Raw genomic sequence first — 21,987 nt, 5'->3', positions numbered from 1 at the left:
TTGTTTCTGGTCATTGCAGAGCCATTCGTTAGTGTAAAATGCAAAATAGGCCAATGAGTGTCTGCAGAGTCTAGATCAATGGCTCCCAACCTTTTTATCACCAGGGACCGGTTTCATGGGAGACAATTTTTCCATGGAGGGTTGCTCCCTCGTTCACCTCCAGCTCTGCAGCCCAGTCCCTAACAAACCATAGACTAGTACTGATCCGGGGATTAGGGGCCTCTGGTTTAGATGACCCATCATCCACCACTATTATCCTACATTCTATGTAATTCACATAACCAAATACTTCTGAACCTAGTTTAGAATCTATAAGGAGTCAGATGCAGCAGACATATTGGAAGCATCAATCATAATGCAGTTGTTTGTGTGATAAAAGCATACCAAGTTTAATTTAAAAGGAGAACCACATCTACCAAATTCTCATTTCAACTCATCTAGCATGCTCTATAACCTCATGTCCAATACATCTTAACAACAGAATATTTTAAGTGAATGATATACATCCTCAATTAGCCTTCTTTTTCTTCAGGAAAACTCATTGCAAACTTAACAAAAGTTTAATGTAGTATAACTTCCAAAGTATAATAAAATCCCTCCAGATGTCACAAAAATCCATTCAGATTTTTGGTCTTCTTATAATAGATGGTCTTGTCTACCTAGATACAACCCCCCCTTTTTTCCCCTCTCCCATAGCATGAATATAGTCGTGGGGGCCCCTCGGGCCAACACATCGCAAACTGGTGTGATAGAAGCAGGTGCTGTGTATTTGTGCCCTTGGAAACCTACTGGCAGTAACTGCATCCCTATCGAGTTTGATACTAAAGGTGAGTGGCTTTCCACAATCTGGTCAGGAAATGGGAAGGTGGAGGAGGAAAACATTTGAAAGCTTTTTGGTAGCTAACTGTTATGAGGAATGAATTAGAGGTGGGTTCCTACCAGTTCTGCCCGGTTTGGCCGAACCGAGAGTGGTTTGGCGGCCTGGGTCGCTGGAACTGGCAGCGACCCAGGCCTGCCATGCCCCCGAACCAGTTCTCCTATGGGGCCGCCATCTTGATTTTTGGTTCTGTGCATGCGCAGAACAATTGTAATTGCACAAATTTAATTTTTTATGTTTTGCACATGCACAGACCTATTTTTGTGCAAATACAGCACTGAACCAGCAGTAATGCCAGAAGCAACCCACCCCTGGAACGAATGGATACCATTCTGTGGCCTGAGATCAGTGGTAGGATTCAGCACCACTTTGGGGGAACCAGTTGTCAACTATCTAAGCCGTTTGGTGAACTGGTTGTTGGAAGAAATCATTAGTTGTTGAATTATTTGAATCCCACCACTTCTGAGATCCTATATGGCCTTGCTTTGATTTTAAAAACCATGTCCAAATGTTCAGTTCACCTGTACCTTCACTATCTTGATGTCCAAATGGGAGCAAGAAGAAGTGTAAGAAAGTATGTTGGAGAACGAGAAGAGAGGAAGAGACAAGGATAGGGAGGTTGCAGAAGAGATGAGAGAAAAGAGAGAGTCCTAATCATTTTCACTAGTATTTATTATGCTCAGTGCCAGCATACTGATTTGCAAAATATTAGGAAACCTAATTTTAGCTACAGTAGTACAAGACCATGGATCCATAGCTCAGGAATTATTTGGGGGCAGGCTAATGTTTACTGCATTTATCTTCTTTAATTGTTTACATGTTGTCCATGCCACTATTGCTATGCAGGTAATCAAGTGGAAAAACTTAATAACCTTACTATTAAGACCTTCAAGTCTAAACAGTGGTTTGGAGCATCTGTGAACACCTGGAAACAAAGTATCATGGTGGGTAGTGGTTTCTGATTCTATCCAAGAAACTCCAAAATTGATGAAATACTACTTAGCAAAATCTGAACATGTATCCAAATCATTTCAGATTTATTTTTCACAGGCCACTCTGAAAATATTGCCCATCAGTTATTATAATTCAATTTAAAGAAATAAAGCCAGTTTTTAAAATATGAAGTGCCTTATAAGGGCCAAAATAAATAAAAAAATTAAAAATAAACTGCTAACTACAAATTATAATAAGATTCCCACAAAGACATTCAGGAGTTTGATAAAGAACCACATTCATTGGAATAGATTTGCTTCTGTAGTGATTACTTTGAAACATAAAATTAAGGCTGTATAATTTTCTGCATCTCTAGTTCATTTTCAAGAGGCATACTGAAATAAATTCTCTAGTTAAGTTTTTGTACATGTGCTGTTGACTCCTCATTCTACCTGTGACCCACATTCATTTGTACATTTCTATTTTACTAACCGGAAATGAGAAATCGTTTGTCTTTGATCTACAGAAATACAGGAAAGATGTGGTCCTCTGGATGTTTTTGAATTCCAAACACAGTTTCCCTAAAAAATAAGACCTATCCTGAAAATAAGCACTAGCATTTTTTAAACATGTGTGCCTAATATAAGCCCTACCCCCAAAATAAGCCTCACTTAAGAGCCTGTGCAGCCACCTGCCCACCCATTCCATCTGGTTGCTTATGGTCCCATGGCCACAAAGCAAGATTGGATGATGGTAGATCTGCCCCATGTGCCTAACACTGGCTTAACCCAGGGCCCATGCAGCCAGACCATCCATGTTGTGACACCCACTTCATGGTGACAACATCAACAGCCATGTGCAGCAGGAACACATGTGGTCACCGGCCCATTTCTTCTGCTTGCTCACAACTGCAATTAAGCAGGAGGCTGAGCAGTATGTTGGTGCCGTAGCCACAAGGTGAGGCAGGTGTTGGTGCATGTTCCATTGCAGCCCTGAGCAAGCAGGAGATATGGGCTGGCAGCTATGCAGGGTTCTGCTGGACGGGGCTGCTGCTGCTGCAAAATGAGGCAGGTGTTGAGATATGGGTGGACCGGATGCAGAGGTAAGCTAATATGGGGTACATGGGACAGCTCCACCTGCCTCATCTCATGGCTGCAGCACCAGTACTGGTGCATTGCTCAGTCTCCTGCTCCATTGCAGCCATGAGCAAGCAGAAAAAGTGGGCTGGCAGCCATGCAGGGTCCTGCTGGACAGGGCTGCTAGTGCGGTGGCCATGAGGCAAGACAGGTATTAGGGAGTGGGTGGATTGGCTGCAGGAGTCCTGAGGTAAGCCAGTGAAGGGCACATGGAGCAGCTCTGCCTGCCTTGCCTCATGGCCGCAGCACGAGCCCCAGTGCATTGTTCACCCTTCTACTCTGTTGCAGCTGTGAGCAAGCAGAACTGGACTGGCAGCCACAAAGGATCCTGTTGGATGGGGATACTGGTGCAGTGCCTGTGAGGCAAGGCAGGTGTTGGGACATGGGTGAACTGGTTGCATGGGCCCTGAGGTAAGCTGGGGCAGGGCCAGTTCCATCCCCTCTGCTTCGCAGCGGTGGCACTGGTAAACCACACAACCCTGTCTTATTTTGAGGGAAACACAGGTACTTTCAGCTCCAGCCAGCAAAGTCAATGAGAGATGACAGGAGCTGAAGTGAAAATCTGGAGAGCTATTATCTATTGTCTACTATAACAAAGCTTCCCAATGTCAAAAAAGAGTGAGGGGAAGGACATTAGATAAATAGTCTGGCCACTGGTCTTGTCCCCACTCGCCATATGTTTAACCTCCTTGATTGCTACAAGAAATCATAGATAATCTAGATTTTAAGATAAGAGGCCCATACACTTCTGGGTGTGTAAGTATGTAACAGAATCTTAAACATAGGTGGGACCCATCCCTCAACTACAAATGATGGTTCTTTTAGGGAATACTAAATGACAAATCTGATTTTGGCTTGACAAAATGCTCAGTTGTTAGTTTAACCCTTTTGCTGACTTAATTGAAATTATGTTGTTTGGCCACATTTATTTCACAACAGGCTCATTGTTCCTCACTCATTGTTAGTGCTACATCATCCCCTTTCCCTCCTTTCAAACTGTCAGGCCTGTGCCCCACTGCAACACTGGAATGTTATGGACAATAAGGAAGAAGCCACTAAAACTCCAGTGGGCAGCTGTTTCTTGGCCACAGGATATCCTCAGAAATTCTCTGAATATTCTCCATGCCGTCACAACCAAATGCACTCTGTTTACAGTTCAAGCTTAGGTGGTGAGTATTGCATGCATATGGTGAGGAAAAGAGGAAGGTGGGCTATCTAAAGGAAGATGCCCAGACCTAAAACCTTCCATGGCCTAGTGACCTGCTGGGACTACAGCAACAGGTTGTGAAGATGTCTTAAGGGAAGCTTGGCTTTTTGGTCCTCAAATTACTTCATGTCTGGTTATGCAAATTGACCCAGCAGTGCTGTACTATATAATTCACAAATGGGCTGCCTGAATTGTATCGCATAAGCCTTTTTAGAGACACTGATGAGTACTGTATATGCTCATTGATAAGATGAGAATTTTAAATATGTCTTCTTCAAATTGGGTTTGGATTACCCAGGGAGGGGTTTGTCTGTGAGTATATACATTAGGTTTTTCTCTCAGCTTTGTTAAAGTACACATGTACCCTGTAGATAAAGTATCCAGTATATGTAGATAAACCTAGTCTCTCCAAATTTTAATCAAAATAACATGAAAAATCACCATCCTCAGAAAAGTGCATTTTTCATAACATTTTAGTTTAAAAGATTACAATTCATTTTAGTGTGTATTTTCTGAGGAAAACACAATAGAGGTAAGCTTCACTTTGAAGTCTGTGGCTCTTATTTGCTGATGTGCAGTGGCATTTATGACTATGATCACTCAAACACGAGATGAAAAATGCATTCTTCACATGCCAAGTGGCACCCTTGCATGCTTGAGAGTTGCATCCTGATCTTCAGAATAGGAAGGTCCCATGGGGTGAGAAAGCAAGCAAAATATCCCAGGGTTAGGGGGAAACTAATACTTTTTTTTGCCAAAAGTTTTTTTTAACATACATATAATATAATCAAAAGTATACCATTACATCTTAACAAATATCAATAATATATCAATTCCTCTTGCCATTAAGCCTCTTCAATTTTTATTTGCTCTTCTGCTTTCCATACACCATATTATAGTCTATTTCATCTTCAACTCTTCTCCTCTCCCTCCCTCCTCCTCTCTACCTCCCTTCTTCCCTCTGCCCTCTCTCTCTTCTCTACTTCTCCTTGCTTTCTCTCTCCCTCCTCTCCTATCTTTCCACACCTTCCCCTCTCCTACTCTTTCCCTCCCTTCTACTTCCCTCTCTCCTGTATCCTTTCTCTCTCTTTCTCTCTCTTTATCTCCCTTCCATTTTCTATTTTATGTGGTGTGGTGTGCTTTTTAGCAAACCCCATCCAATATCAGTGGCATTCCCAAAGAAAAAAAATATTTTCCATATTTCTAGTTTTTCTTTTAAAGGTATACCTTTATATTTCTTTTATTTCCTCTCCCCACCCCTGTAACAACCTCTTTTTTGGATGCAGTGCAAGACGGATTTAAATTTCCGACTATCCTCATAATACTGTTACATACTTATACATCATTAAGCACCCATGTATAATTTCATAATTTTAACTCTATATTATTAGGCGTATTTCCACATTTTCCTTCCATTTCCCCCCCGCATTCTAGTAACTTTCCCAACTAATATTTTTATTATTTGTAACCTGGCATAATTATTTCACCTTCCATTATTAATACAAATCTGCTAGCCCACTATCTTTATTCACCTTAGTTAATTTATCTTTAATTCCTTTTTGCTTGCAATCCTTTCTATACCATACACACATATTACATTTCAGTGTTACAGTTAATTAAAGTTCACAATAGCATATGCTTTGCAAACATTCTTCACCTTCCCCTCCCCTTTTTCCTCTCATCTACCAATTTTTATTTTCCCTTCCATTTATGTTTAAAGAATCTTAAATCCCAATCTCTGAACTTCTCCTTTCTCTTTCTGCTGTTTAGATATATTTTCTTCTCAATGTTTTTTGTAATTTTTTGCTGTACTATTCATTGTACCCTCTTCAGGATTTCCTTTTGTCTCCTCAACCTATTTTCCTTTTTCTTTTCTTGTTGTATTCCCCCGCCCCCCTTGTAATGAACTCTTTTCTTTCTTTCATAGTGCTGCCTATCTTCTTTTCCTTTCTTTTGTTTTTTTTATTGGGACACGATCGTCCCTTTTCTTTGTATCCCCATTAAACCAATGAGATCCTTTACCTGTTTATTATTTCCCTCACTCTCTCTTGCTTTTTCTGCATTTTGGCTTCCATTTCTACTTCTTTCCATAATATCCAAGCTATCATCCTTTCTCAACCAAATGATTCACGCATATTTTTCAACATTTCACATATTTCTTTAAGATCCCACCCCAAGACATAATACTTAAGATCAAGTAGGGATAGGATATTGAGGTAGGGAAAATGAATGCTTCTCTCGGTAGTATCACCCATCATTGGGACAGCAAAATTGTGACAACAGCAGTCTTTATTCTGCCTGCCAAATGACTGAATAGTGCTACCTCATTCTAAAGAGGCCCAGCTCATGTACCTACTTTTATGAGAAATAAAATAATTTTTTAGTTATGTCATTTTTGGTATGTTTTTACTAAAAGGAAGACTTGGGAAATGGGAAATATTCCTATTAGGTTGAAATATGTGGTGGAAGGAAGGAAGGAAGGAAGGAAGGAAGGAAGGAAGGAAGGAAGGAAGGAAGGAAGGAAGGAAGGAAGGAAGGAAATTTCAATTGAATGCAATAATAATTTTGAACACATATCATGTTCCTCCAGAAAATCAGTAATTAAACATAAAATGTCATCACTAAATCCTTTGATTCCCTTTGAATAATAAAAAATTAATTGTAACTTATTATGTTTGTCAAAAGTAAAGCAAGACCAAAGAATAGCTAAATAATATAGAATATAGAACTAAAACATGTATTTATTTATTTATTAAAACATGCATTAAATGATTATGTGACCAACATAATGCAGGTAGTCTCATCTTACAACCATAATTGAATCCAAAATTTCTGTCGCTAAGCAAGAGAATTATTGTGAGTTTTACTCCATTTTATGACCTTTTCTTGCCATAGTTGTTAAGTGAATCACTGCAGTTGCTAAATTAGTAACATGGTTGTTAGGTTCCGCAGTGACTTCTTGTTAGAAATCCGTAAAAGGTGATCACATGGCCACAGGACATTGCAACCATCATAAATACATGCTGGTTGTCAAGCATCCAAATTTTGCTCATGTGAAAAGTGTTTATGTGTTGTTACAACAGTGGTAAGCATAAAAAATGGCCACAAGTCGTTTTTTTCAGTGTCATTGCAACTTTGAACAGTCACTAAATGAACAATTGTAAGTTGAAGATTACCTATACTACAAAATAGGGATTTATCCAGGACAATACTGTCCTTTCCATGTTTTGACTAGCTGCCATGAAGGCTACAATTCTGCCTGGAGAAATGGTCTGTCTGTTATAGGAAGATTATTAATGTTTACTGATATCCCAACATATATAAATGAAGCAGGGTTAGGGTTAAGGCCCTAAGATAACTAAAGCACTAAGAGGAAAAAAAAATGAAATCTGTCCTTGGCGGTTGACGCACCAACTGCTTAGGCTGCCAACAGAATGGGTAAGCCTGAAAAATGGGTTAGGGAAGAGCTTTGGGATACCTCCTTAGGAAGGCTCTCTAATGTCACATGATTTTTTAAACTTCTCATCTGTTTATTTCATCAGGAAATGACAAGCGTTACTGTGAAATTGGATTTAGCTTCACCATCTCTCAGGTGAGCTTTGCAAGAGAAAAACGCAATGGGCAAGAGACAACCATTCTGAAAACTTCAAGTGGCTGACTAGCTGTCTACCCCTAGAAAAAACTCCAGGAGAAAATACTGATGGAATTGCCTACAATAGTGATGGCTAACCTTTTTGTCCCCACTTGCCAAAAGTGTGGGTGTGTGCGACAGTGCGCGACTGTATGCCCACAACCATAATATAATGCATGTGCGACACACACACCCAGAGCCCCCCTCCCCTGAGCATGAACATGTGACAACCCCCCCCCATTTTGGGCCTAGCAGGCCTCCCTGAAGACTCCTGGGGCACAGGGGGAAGCGCTCCCCCTATTCTCCCCCCCCACCCCGTGAACGCACACACTGTTACAGGTGTTATGTCTTCCTTGTATGCAGCTTTATTCCTGTCTAGCATTCATCTCCATTGTTCAGTGATGCATTTCCTGCCTCTCTAGGATTTACCTCTAGCTGCTCCTGTGATGCATTTCCTGTTCCTGTTGGATGTATATAGTTATATTCTCGATAGCTTGTATAGTGTTTTAACTGCATTTTGATTAAACAGCACATGCTGCAGAGACCCAAAAATAAGCTGGGCACAGCAGACGGCTTGTATGCCTGCAGAGAGGCCTCCACTTGTCACTGTGGCACGCGGTTTGCCATCACAGGCCTGTAACTGTATACAAACTTAAAGGCTTCTTGTGTTTCTGATAATTTGGGGAGGCAAGACACTGATGCAGCTGATTGTAAAGTAAAAATGCTGTTATATGTATGCCATCCTCTTGAAGACGTTGATAGGACGATGACAAATGAAAATTGATTTTCCTAGCAATGAGGTGTGTATCCCTTGGTCTTCTTGATGGTCGAGGGAATAGAAATTGGGAGCATGTGTGCCATCACACAAATAATGTGACTTAGTGTAAGTATGTAATTACATCATTTGACAATGGCATCATCATTCTTGAATCATTTTGACACTGTTATTGCTTGTAACGGAAATTTATGTCCCATAAGGGTATGTAACTCAACAATATAAATATATATATAGGCTGCCATATGACTCACTGGTCATGTAAACAAACTTGCCAGACCATTACAATATTGTAATATTCTACAATATTAATTTTGTTATCATTATCAGATTCAAGATGGTTCTGAAGAAAGATATCTGTTAAAAGACAGTATAGCAGGTATTTCTCCAGTGACATATAGCCAGCTTACACCAAACATCTACCCACTAAAAGGTGAAATCCACTGATGGTGGATATGAATCTTTCTTGCAAAGACCTGAACAGACAGGCAGAAAGAAACAGGCATATAAAGGTTAACTCCCTGTGCTAACATATGTTTTGTTGTTGTATAAACTATAATAGTTCTTACACTCAAGAAGGAAAGCAAATTTATGTGTCCCAGGATAATGTTGCAGGATCCAATCTGGGGCGGGCAGTCAGTGGGACCAGAGATTTAATAAACCTAAATCTCTAGTCCTGGTGACTGACCCAGAATGGATCCTGTTCTTACACTCAGACATTAGGCCATGGTTTATATGCCATAATGATTAAATCATAATCAGATTTGTATTGTATTGTATTGTATTTAGTTTATTTGTATGCCGCCCTTCTCCAGGAGGGACTCAGGGCGGCGAACAACTCAGGGGGGAAAGGGGGACATAAACACAGTACACATGATTAAAATACACGAAAATCACACAGCCATACAAGTCGAGAGGGGAGGGGAACTCATCAACCCCAGGCCTGCCGGCATAAGACTTAATCATAAGACAACCATATCTTTTTTATACTCCTTTTTGCAAAATTTGGGAAGATAATCAGCAAAAACTGATTGCGAAATAGACATAAAACATATTCTGACTTCTTAGGTGTATCTACTACTCTCTGGCTGACTTGGACTATAACCCCCCCCCCCCTTTGTTTTGTCTTCTTCCCACAGTCTGGGCAGGTGATGCTTGGCGCACCAGGTGGATATTACTTCACAGGTAAATGTATCAACTGTTACGAACACCAAAAAACCTGTTGTTCTCAAAATACTATGTCCTGTTCTTGTCAATCATTTCAAACATTTATTGCAGATCTTGAGAAGTTGCCAAAAAGAGCAATAAAAATAGATAATGAATTCAAGCAGCAACCTCTGTGAGGAAAAGTTGTACTTTGGTCTGCTTAGTTTAAGTACTAACACAATATATAATGTGATGTTTTATTTTCTCAGTTTCACAATCTTACTGTAGATGTAAAGTTACACCTATTAAATTAGAAAATTGGAAGGATAGGCAGGAGGAAGAACTCCTTCATGCTTTATGGGAAGGGAGCTGAATACACATCTTTAGATAGATAGATAGATAGATAGATAGATAGATAGATAGATAGATAGATAGATAGATAGATAGATAGATAGATAGATAGATAGATATAGATAGATAAGTTTATTTATATCTTTAGACACTGATTTAGACAGCATTTGTGGATGATGATACTGTAGTAGCTATATTATTATTATCAGCCCAGTATCAGATTTGCTTAATGACCACATGATTCATTTGCAAAAAAGGTTATAATATAAAACTTAACTCACTTAAGAACTGACTCGCTTAGCAATGGAAAGTTTGCTCTCAACTGTGATCATAAGTTAGCTAGTTTCTGGAGTAGGATGTGTCTAATTATATTTACCGATTGCATACAACTACTCAATTAGATCCATTGTACTTATTGTGTTTGTAGATATCTGCAGGTACCTTATGGTTATTGTGGGAATAAAGTGCTAGACTAAAAGGCTTTTTTTGTTCAGTTCCATCATGGTATAAGAGCCATGGTGGCATAGTGGTTGGAATGCAGTGAGTTAGCCTGGAATACAGGCTAACTCACTGCTCACTCCAGGTGTCTTTGGAGATTCTTAGTCATCCAGTTATTGTTGTCCCAAAGGTGCTTTTTCAATAGGCAACTGGACTTTCTGAAGAAGCTTCTTGGATGAGAAGTGAAATGTCTTCGAGGAAAAACCAGAAAGTCCAGTTGCCTATTGAAAAAGCAATAGGGATGCTCTGGGATACTCACTCCAGAAGTTCAATTCTGAGCAGCTCAAGGTTGACTCCATCCTTCTGAGGTCAGTAATATGAGGACCACATATTTTTGTTGGGGAAAATATTCTGACTCTGTAAACCACTTAGAGAGGGCTGTGAAGTGATATATAAGTCTAAGAGCTATTGCTATTTATGTAATGAGGTCAGAAACAAGAAAGGAAGTATATATGGCTGGGAATTTCTGGGAGTTGAAGTCCATACATTTTAAATCTGCTCAGGTTCACAAATACTTATGTAGATGTTCTGGACCTGCAGTCTCCCATTTATCAGTTTGTCCAATTAGAGTCCTGCTGCCATTATAGAGAAATGTGTCACTTGTCTTCTTTTAGGTTTGTTCTATTCAGTTGCCCTCTCAGAGGTTGAAGCACAATATCCTAATTCATCTTCTACTATGTTGTGGTCCGTGAATTCTGAACTGGTAACACAGGATTATAGAATGAAGAAATATGAAGATGGATATCGGGGTGAGTTGGCATTCTTTTCCTTCAGCAGACTCTGGGTGCATGCAGAAGGGCAAGGTACATGTACCAGAGGAGTTTAGGAATTGAGCCCAAAGTACTTAACAAATGTTCCTCTTTTTTTGAGTCACCTCTTTTTCTTTTGTGCTTGATGGCCAAACCATGAATTGGTCCAGTCAAATACTGAATTTGTTTTTCTCTGGTGCAAAGTAGCTAATTATCACACCATACAGGAAATTGCAACCTGTTTGTTCTGTATAGCACAAGGAAGTGTGCTCTTGGGTTGGACTATATCACAAATCGAGAGAGAGAGACACCCACAATACACAAATTAGAATAGTTTTTATACACTTTTGGAAAACAAAAGCACATGCTCATTAGCAAACCGTAGGCAACAAGAAACAAAATATTAACACCCCTAGTGGAGGATAGTCCTCCCAGAAGATGGGTTCCTTAGTAAAACATTACAGCGCTCACCCTTTTATCCCTAACTGATAGGGCTGATACTGAAGTATGGAAAACTTTCTAGCGAATTTATCTGCAATAGGAAAGGGACTTTAGCCCTGAACCAAATTGCTGTTTTGAGTTCCTTGATCAGATTATCAGGTAGCCTCCCAGGTTTAGGGTAAGAGTGTGAGGCCCAAGAATAAGAGGCCCCAAAAATAGAAACATGAAAAGTTTTCAACAAAATGTGGTTTCTCTGGCTAAAACTAGCTATACAAGTTCTTTTTGCTTGTGGCTGATATGCCAAAAGTGAACCATCAACCACTTTTATACTATAAGTGGCCTTTGACCTAATTCTAAACTAGGGTTGTCTGTACAGAGGAAGGGTTAAAAAAAAGTCAAGATGATAGGATAATCACAACTGAAGGACTGCAGATGCATTTACATAAAAGGGTGGCTGTTCAATTGCATAGTCAATTGTTTGCCATGGACACTTCTGTTCGAACAGCTGCTACAAGGAATCAGCGCAACTACGTGCCAAATCCAACTTCTTGTAATACCCTTGCTGGCTGAGAAAAGAGAGAAAGAGACAAAATGAGGGAGTAGAAGAGAGAGATGCCTGCCTATCTACCTTTTTTTGACACTGACCTTCCTTGACATGCCCCAACAGTTGTTAAATGAGTTTAAATTTTTAGAAAACAGCAATTACTGTTCCCTTTTAAAATAATGTCCTATACCCTGCCTTTCCTAGGCCTAACTTTTCAACTATTACTCCTCCTGAGAAATTATCTCTTTTTTAGCTTCAGAAATGTATCATATGCTGCCTGCATATTATTTTCAGCTTCTGGAACATCTCTCCCCCCCTCCTCATGTGAGGATGGCCGCAATTCTCCTCCTATCTTTTCATAAAAGCCTAAAGATATGGCTTTGCCAGTCAGCTTGGGGTCCCAGTGAGGGAACAGCAAAATGGAGGTGGTTGATTGAGTAATAACCCCCCTCTCCCCCTTCCGCTCTGCCCCTGCTCTCCCTCATAAGGCTTGATTTAAACTTTTTATGTTTTAGCTTAGATTAACCGTAAACCACCCAGAGTTACCGTATGGTAAGATGGGCTGCTAATACATTTTATAAACAAGTAAACTAGGATCTTATCCATTCATGTAGAAGCATTATAGACTATTCTCCCCATTTTGTGTCATAGCCCTGGGAAATTTAATATGAAAGCTGAAATGTTCTAGATGGAGAATTCTGTGCTCAAGATCACATTGTTAATGTCTGGTTTTGTTTGGAAGAATGCATGCTATAGGTGAGAGCTAATTTGGTTAAGGCATCAGCTAGAAACCAGGACGTCTTGAGGTTCTAGTTCCTTTGGGCTTTGCTTTGGCACAAAGCAAGCTGGGTAACCTTGGGATAGTTACCTTCTCTCAGCTCCAGGAAGGAGACAATGACAAGCCACTTCTGAAAAACCTGGCCCAAAAAACTGCAGGGATTAGTCTAGGCAGTCTCCAATAATTTTACAAAATAGAACAGAAGAAGAAAAAAGTGATAGGTATGCCTTAAGCTATTTGATCCCCAACTTTTCCAGCTTAGTGAACTGGCGGGGACAGGGTAGGAGAGGATTTTGTGTGAGTGGCGGGCATGTACATGAGCATGTGCAACTCCATATGTGCAAGCCGTGGGTGCCAGTGCCTGCCATTTGCACAAATAGAGCTGCGAGCATTAGCATGAGTACCTGCCCCTTGTGTGCAAATGGAGGGATGCATGCGCGCTCACCTGCCACTTGCGCAGCCCGGTTCCAAATGGGCAGAGGCCTGATAGTGGGCCACAGCCCAGGGGTTGGCCCCTCCCTTAAGTAAAAGACAGTTCTTAGCTGGGGCATGCTATGCCATGCTAAAACTGTGAAACGTGGAGCCCAGATGATTTCAGATAAAGGCTATGTAGAAACACATACTGAGATGTGCAGAGTAAAAGTTACCCGATACATAGATGGTCAAACCTGCCCAAAATGACTTACAATGCTTGCCGACAGAAGCGTTGTCATCTGGCTCGATTCCCTAGGGATTACTTTGATTGCCTTGCCCTAGGATTCAGGAAACAGGTACTTCATCTCCAAGTGAGTTGTCCACAATTTGCCCAATTTTTCCTTCCATGCAGGTTATTCTGTGGCTTTTGGGGAGTTTAATGAAGACTCAACATCACCAGGTAAAATAATTGTTTTTATACTCTGGAATGGAATAGGTTGGAATCAACAGAGTTAGGAAGAGATCTGCTTCCTAGCTATTTTGTTGTTTAGTGAACTTTATGATCTTTTTGGCAGGAATTTAAAATGATTTTAATGTTCACATCAGTTGTTTCCAATTGCATAAGCCAAGAACACCCAGGTTTTCAGGAGTATCTGTTTTAATATCTGATTCAGATGTCTAAGCCTCTCTAATCTTAGTACTCCCCACCCAAATTCAGGAATTTAGTAGGCACCAGGGTTCAGCATGAATTCCATGCCAGCTAATGAATGACTTAGTGTGCCAGGTGTTTTGTAACTACTGAGATTCCCTTCTGTTTTCAGAATATGTAGTGGGCATTCCTAATGTGAGACTGACACAAGGAGGGGTAAGTACAAGGAGGAGAACTATGATGGAAGGAGTGGCGTGCCTATTTTGTTTCTTCCAGAGAAGAAAGTGAAAACCAAACATAAACAGCTTATTTACTGTATATAAAGGGCTACTCAGCAGCCTTTTTAGGGAACCCCCTTAGGCTCAGTTTACATACTCTGGAACTGCACTTGATATTGTCCCAAAGGTGCTTTTTCAAGAGGTAATGAGACTTTCTGGCTTTTCTTTGAAGACGTTTCGCTTCTCATCCAAGAAGCTTCTTCAGCTCTCACTGGATGGTGGGGAATAGGAGGATTTATACTCCTTGCAGACAGTTGGTCATTTGCATCCTTTCAGCATGTTGTTAATGTCACCTGGAGGTTTATCTGTGTCATCAGAATGCAAATGGCCAGCTGCCTACAAGGATTATAAATCCTTCCATTCCCCACCATCCAGTCAGAGCTGAAGAAGCTTCTTGGATGAGAAGTGAAACGTCTTCAAAGAAAAACCAGAAAGTCGGTTTGCCTCTTGAAAAAGCACCTTTGGGACAACCATGACCTGGATGACTAAGAATCTCCATAGAGCCAATATCAAGCCAATATCATCAAGGGTTGCATGCCTGGACAATGGCACAGATTATGGTCTCCTTCCACATATGCAGAGAAGCATTTTATATATGTACCTGTTGCATTTATTCTAGTATTGAACAATAGTTTATTATTTTTTCCCTCCACTGCCCTGAAAACAACTCTGGGTTCATAAGAAACAGTGACAGTCACATAGCAAGTGTTGGCCCACTAGTTTTGGGCCACTGAACATGCTAGGAACTTTTCTAGAGGGATTTGTCCAGAATGGCGGCCACAGGGGATGCTTGTCTATTGGGAATATAGGTTTTTTTGTGTCCCCAAAGCCCTCTTGATCTGGAACTCTTATCTGTTCTACTTTTTACCTCTGGTGGGATGTGTGCAACCTTTTTGATGGTCAGGCTAGATAACATCTTGGACTCCTGTTCCCATCTGCCAAGCCAGCATGACCAATGGGCAAAGGCATGGAAATTTTAGCCAAGCAATACCAGGTTTTCATACTCTTGGATGTAAAAATACTGTATATTCTGGTTTCCTGAAAAACATAAATAGCTGGATCTCTTTGAGAGGATAGAGCTTTAATCTTCTTGATTCTTTGCCCCCATTTCTTATCTTAGGTGGAAATTCTTACCAGGATTCTTACCCGTAAATTCCGCATTCTCTGGACTATCTCCAGTGAGCAGGTAAAAAAAATTTTTTTTTCTCACATGGTTTTCTTTGCTTCTTCTGACCCATCAATAACGTTCTAGTGGTTCCTTCCAGATAGGTTTGAAATGCATGTTAGCTGGGAATTCTTGCTTTTGTAATCCTACCTGAAAAGCAAGATGCTTGGGAGGACTTCCTTATATTCTTTTTCCGTTGGACGGAGTGGAGAATAACCAGAAGATTTAGATAATAATTACAGCTACTCCGGTGGTTAGAAGGCAGCACTGCAGGCTACCTCTGCTGACTGCTGATTTTGACAGTTTTAGTCTCACCAGGCTCAAGGTTGACTCAGCCTTCCATCCTTCTGAGGTTGGTAAAATGAGGACAAACAGATTATCGAGGGCAATATGTTGACTCTGTAAACCACTTAGAGAGGGCTGTAAAGCCCCGTGAAGTGGTATTTAAGTCTAAGTGCTATTGCTATTTTTAATATTCTTACATTTTGCTTTTGCACTATTACTGGTTCTATTCACTTGGTTCATTGTAAACATTTTTCTTTTCATAAAGTCTAAAAATACAAATGGGATTGCTGGATAATTAAACCTGAGTCCTTATTCTTCATGGGTCTTAAAACTTTTCAGAAGGTCACTGGGCTAGTAGAATTGGAAATTAGCCAGTGGTTCCCAACATAAAGTAATTCCCACGTGGCTATTTCTCTGATGGAAAGGCAAGCTATCATTGTATCAAATGCATAATATGTTCCCAGGATGGTTTTATCTTTACTTCTTTCCTTTTGCAGGTGGCATCATATTTTGGGCATACAGTGGCAGTTGCTGATATCAATGGAGATGGGTAAGACCAAAATAGTGGCCAAAGTAGCCTAAATTTAAATTGGATCTGATGCAGATGGGTGGTGGTAGTGTTTAAATAGCTATTAAATCCACCAAACTTTGGTCTGAAATTAGGGACTTCGTCATTCTGCATTGTAAAAGCTTAATACAAATACTGTTGTAAAAGCAGGAACTCAATGAGTAGATTCAGAAGTATCAGTGTGCTAAAACTAGATACTAGAATGGAAAATCATAGATACTGGGAGTCTAGACAAGCCCACAAAGTATTAATGCTTTGGTGAATATGAGAAAGACCAGCTAACAAGGGTTGTTGCTGTTTGAAAACACCATTCTTTAGGGGGGGTTTCTCATTATTTTAAAAAAAAATTATAGCCAAGGAGTTAGCTGCATAGTCTTAGATGCTGATTTTATTATTTCTACTTTCAAATAAACACCAAAAGACTCCTACTGCCAGATCCTATGGGTGTTTAAAAAGGGTAGATAAGACCATGTAGCCCCAAGTTTATCATTCAACCCATGAGTGCAAGAAGAGGAATGGCAAGAATATGAGATTTACCAGGAAGCTGTTCATTGCTTCATCTCAATTTTATCCAAGTCTCGGAAGAGTTGTAGTCCTTACATTAGCCTTGTCTGATGCCCTCCAAACATCTAATTCCTCCGAACAACTCTCTTAAACAGCCAGTGTACTGGATGTACATAATAGAAATTTTATTCAAATGCTTCAAAAGAGGGACAACTAGAATGCAACACTAAATGCTAGACTATGTTAACTCTGCCACTTTATGGTTTAGTGTAATGAGAAGGAGAGAAAAGGTTCTTTTCTTTTTTCTAAAATTATAATTTGTAAATACAATAAGAGTATATAAAAAAACAAAGATAAGAAAAAGAAAGAAAAATGAAAAATGAAAGTGGATAAAGATAATTTTCTAGATTGTAACAGCAGTTAAGTCCTAGTCTGTGGTGGACCACGCACTTAGTTTAATATCATAAAGGACAGGCAAGAGAGTAGTGATCCAAAGTACTTTTTCTTCTATAGCTTGATTAGCTGTTAGCAGCAGATGAATAACCATCATAGAGTTTCCTACCCCCATTACCAATCCTAACCACCTCTGCTGGTTGCCCTTGTTTCCAGCCAGTGCCCTTATTTCCTGTCTAGGGAAGACTGTCCTCTCCCAATCTTTCTCAATGCCACAAGCTCCTTTAGACACCATTTGATAATCATAGCCAAAAAGATGCCTGCTGTGGATAGAAATAAAAGACCCTAAATTTTTGAAATTCTCTCTTTCTTTTTAACTTAAATAGTCAATCTGGTAGCTAAATAATTCTGGACATTGATCTTAATGGTTCATGTGGCAAGAACTAGTTATTTCCATTATATCATAGGCATCCGAAAGAATCCCTTTTGTTCCAATCATCCACCATTCCATTATGAACAATTGCTTCTACAGTCCTGCTAAACTAGAAAAACAACATACAATGTGTTTGTTATCTGATTACAAAGAAACGTTTGAGAATGTAAAGTGTGTTGGTTTCAAGAGCAATTAAATCATAAAATAAAATAGAATTTACTTCTGGGGCCCTGAAGCTACAGTCAAATTCTTAGCAGCCATCATAAATTTAGCCAACTGTTTTATCTGTGTCCTGGTCTGCTAATACAAATCAGGGGGTGACAGTGAGCCCTTTATCACTGCCTCCTTCATCTACACTGCTCTGAGTGGATATTTGGAGGAGCACTGAATGTAGGTCTTTGTAATTTATCCCTAAAGTGCAGCTACAAATGCTAAGTTAACAAAAAAAGTTTACATGCTGAAATTATCTTTCAATTGACTTGCTTCCTCCAATTTTTCTTCCAGAGTTTCCTTTTGCATCCAAAGAGCTGCATGTGCCCATTTTGGGAATCTGCTGCCCTCTGTTGTCAGTTAGATATTGTTGATATTTTGTCAAAGTGATTCCTGATACTCCTACTAGCACCAATAAAAATATATTATGCAACCACAATTCAGATAGATAGATAGATAGATAGATAGATAGATAGATAGATAGATAGATAGATAGATAGATAGATAGATAGATAGATATACTCTAACAAATTATTTTAACATCCTCATACTGTTACCAACTTTTTCCATTTAAAGCCATATCAAACATATTAGAAGTGGATTGCAATAGTGCCTATTATATTTTTCACTCAAAAGTACATGTCATGCCGTAAGTGTCATTCTGCAACAATTAGCAAATAGAGCACAAGTACAAAAGAATGGCAGAATTGCAATTTAATAACTTTACAGTATTGTAATATGATTTTGCCTAACTTTGCTGGTCCATAAGCTGTTATAATGGTTTACATTAGACTGAATCAGGATTTAATCAGACTCTTTCAAGTCAATTATATTCATGATTAAGCCTGAACTCAACAATGTTACAATCATTTAGTTTTCATCTTTCGTAATGTAAAATATTTGTCATTTGGACTCAATTTTGTTTGAAAATACATTAATAATAATGTTTAAAAATTTCCTCATTGCTATGGAATTAAAGATCAATTAAAGCCATAATGAATCATTTTATAACCTCCAGTAGTGCTATATCTTATACCTCTTATCATCAAGAAATTACTCCACGTAATGATACAATATGTGTGCCTTAATATATTCATAGAGAGTTAGTTTGATGTAGTGGTTAAAGGCACTGAATTAGAAATTGGGGAGTGTGAATTGTCACAATGACTTGGGCAAAAAGGCAGGTGGGTAGCCTTAGTCCAGCCATGCTCTCTCAGCCCTACAAAGAATTCAGGCTTGAAATTTGAGGCCTGGATAACCTTTGAACTATGCCGTTCCGACCTGAGCTTAGTGCACAAGATAACCTGCCATAACGTCCTACCTGTTAATGACTACTTTTACTTCAACTGCAATAACACAAGAGCTATCAATAGATACAAACTAAATGTAATCCGTTCTAATCTTGATTGGAGGAAAAACGATTTCAGCAATAGAGTAGTAAATGTATGGAACACCCTACCTGATCCTGTTGTTAGTTCCTCTAACCCCCATACCTTTTACCTTAAACTGTCTACTGTGGACCTTACGTGTTTCTTATGAGGTCCCTAAGGGGGCATGCATAAGCGCACCAGCGTGCCTACCACCCCTGTCCTACTGCCCCCATTTATATGTACTTTTTATGTGTTTATGATTATCTTTTGCTTATTTATATCCATTTATTTATGTCATTTTAATGTGTTTTCATGTTTCATTATGCTTGTTGACAAACAAACAAACAAACAAACAAACAAGACAATGAAAAACCCTTTCTGAAAATGTTGCTAAGAAAGTTGCAAGGCTTATCTAATTTTCAACAGTCAAGACTAGCTGTAGCGTAAACAAGAATACACAAAAAGACTATTCCTAAGCACAGAAGAGAAGTGCTTCTTTATCATCTTGTACTGGAAATACTAATTTATTTTAAAATAGAAACAGACGAGGCCAGAAGAACACACCTACCATTGATCCTTCTGCTTGCTCTTTACTGACTACAAAACAACATTATTATGCCAGGTCTTACAGGTGTTGATTATTGCCACAATCTCCTTCAAAGCAAGACAACTTTCCCTGATCTCAAAACAAATTAACCTTTTCAGAGAAGAGAAAGGAGGACGTATCTGGGTTCTCAGTCAGTGATACTAGAGAAGAATCATTGCCTGGATTCTCAGGACTACTCACATAAGAGAATGGTGTCAGTCCTGGGAAACATTCTAAAAAAGAAACAGCAAAACAGTCATTCCTGGAGAAGTAACAGTCTCCTTGCAGTTTTCCTTACAACTCCGAAGCATATATTTATTCTTGGTCTGGTTCTCTTAGTCTCCTTTATCTAGATGCAGCTTCCAGTAAGAAGCACTACACTTCTTAGGTACATTTCAGTGGTATGTGGGGTCTGTGAATCTGACACATAACAATGCTGCTGCATATTGTTTATTTCCTTTTTGGAAGAAAGTCAAATGATCTCTCAGAGGTGGTGGTGGAAGGAACTATGATGTAATCTGAAAGAGTATGTAGAAAGTCCTGCCGGAGAAACCATAAGGCCTACCTGAACCAGTATGCTGGTTCCTATCATGGCTAGCAGACGCCTCTTGAAAAGCTCATAGTTAGACTTTTGCAAATCTACTGTAACTTAAGGCCTCAGTGTTAGGCAGGTGATATTTGTATTTGCTTTGGCTGAAATGGAGACTGTGCCGTGTATAACCTCTTACAGATTGTTTTTCTGTGTCTCAGGAAAGATGACATTTTAGTGGGTGCCCCTCTTTTCATGGAGCGCCGCTCAGATGGGAAACTCTATGAAGTGGGAAGAGTTTACTTATACCTACAGTGGAGGAGCCCAAACCCTTACACAACTCCTTGGCAGAAGTTGACTGGCACAGATATCTATGGCCGTTTCGGCATGGCTATTGCTCCTTTGGGTGATATAGATCAGGATGGCTACATTGGTAAGCTGGCATTGATGAAAAATAGGGAGGAAAGCAATCTGAAAAATCTCTGTTGTATCTCTGCTCAACTATCTCCTACTGTTGAAAGAGAGACCACACGATCTAAGATTCATTGTGTCTGAACCTAGATGTCTATGGATGATTCTTTTTAGCCTAGTTTTAAATATTTAAATAGTGCCCAGAGTTACCTTGAGGTAAGTTGGGCAGCCTATAAATTGTATACATAAACAGACAAACAAACAAACAAACATTGGTCAATGATCTTAGAATAGTTTAGATGGTAATGAGGTTATAAATAAGCTGCATTCTTCATTACGGTGAATTTGCGGTCAATGCTGAAATCTTTTTAAAAGATCCACCTGAAAATAACCTTAGTCATCTGCAGTACCTTTTCACCACACTATTAGTATCCTCTTGGAACCTAAATTTGGAGGATACTCAAAGAGCCCTCAGTTTAATCTTCAATCTTCCTAATGCTTGAAGTTGGTCTTGTCATCACCCATCTGCACCTGCCCATGGCACAAACATTCATTTTAAATGTTTAACATTATTGTTAAAAATAATACAAATGCAAAATCCTATCCTGGTTATGCGGTGGTGGTGGTGGTGGTGGTTTTTTGAATGCTGGCTGGGGAATTCTGGGAGTTGAAGTCCAGACATCTTCAAGTTGACAAGGTTGGGAAACACTGATCTAGTCCCTAGCCCTTGTGTGAGGTAGACTTAGGGCATCATTCACTGTGCTGGGATTAAAATAATGTTTCTCCTTAAATTAGACTGTCCAATGACAGCTACAAATGTGTAAAACCTGCTAAGCTTTGCCACTTCTGAAGTAAACTCAACTAGTGGGTAAGATCAGAATTTGAATTAGAATGTATTGACATTTGTATGCCGCCCACTCCCTTGGGACTCTGTGTTCAGATCAGAGGTGTTCTGATCTCTGCCCAGTCCATCTGCTGCTATTCTGCTATATCTCCCTAAAGAGTTAGACACATTGGATGTACTAGTGAAATATCAGAATTGTGCAATGCCATCAGTTACTCATTTGGCTGTTCTGTAAATGCTTTAACTTGATAGTCTTTGCTGGCTTAGTGCAAAGCTAATGGA

At 39.5% G+C, this 21,987-nt stretch overlaps 1 protein-coding gene across 1 annotated transcript in view; it reads left to right on the top strand.

Annotated features, from left to right (window-relative positions):
* Positions 1–697: 697 nt before the first annotated feature.
* The window catches only part of ITGA2B (integrin subunit alpha 2b), a 54,739-nt gene continuing 33,449 nt past the window's right edge, over positions 698–21,987 (top strand). Inside the window, exons 1-11 of the mRNA XM_014076425.2 lie at positions 698–827; positions 1,724–1,821; positions 3,950–4,115; positions 7,696–7,745; positions 9,699–9,744; positions 11,169–11,303; positions 13,893–13,940; positions 14,302–14,345; positions 15,528–15,593; positions 16,355–16,407; positions 20,672–20,883. Coding sequence (XP_013931900.2) covers positions 698–827; positions 1,724–1,821; positions 3,950–4,115; positions 7,696–7,745; positions 9,699–9,744; positions 11,169–11,303; positions 13,893–13,940; positions 14,302–14,345; positions 15,528–15,593; positions 16,355–16,407; positions 20,672–20,883 — 1,048 coding nt within the window. The remainder of the gene's footprint in view (positions 828–1,723; positions 1,822–3,949; positions 4,116–7,695; positions 7,746–9,698; positions 9,745–11,168; positions 11,304–13,892; positions 13,941–14,301; positions 14,346–15,527; positions 15,594–16,354; positions 16,408–20,671; positions 20,884–21,987) is intronic.

The sequence above is a fragment of the Thamnophis sirtalis genome, unplaced genomic scaffold (assembly GCF_051295495.1).
Source record: "Thamnophis sirtalis isolate CommonGarterSnake01/CBP01778 unplaced genomic scaffold, rThaSir2_p1.2 scaffold_4, whole genome shotgun sequence".
Lineage (NCBI taxonomy): Eukaryota > Metazoa > Chordata > Lepidosauria > Squamata > Natricidae > Thamnophis > Thamnophis sirtalis.
Note: the sequence above shows the minus strand (reverse complement) of the source record. Positions and strands in the feature narration are given on the sequence as shown.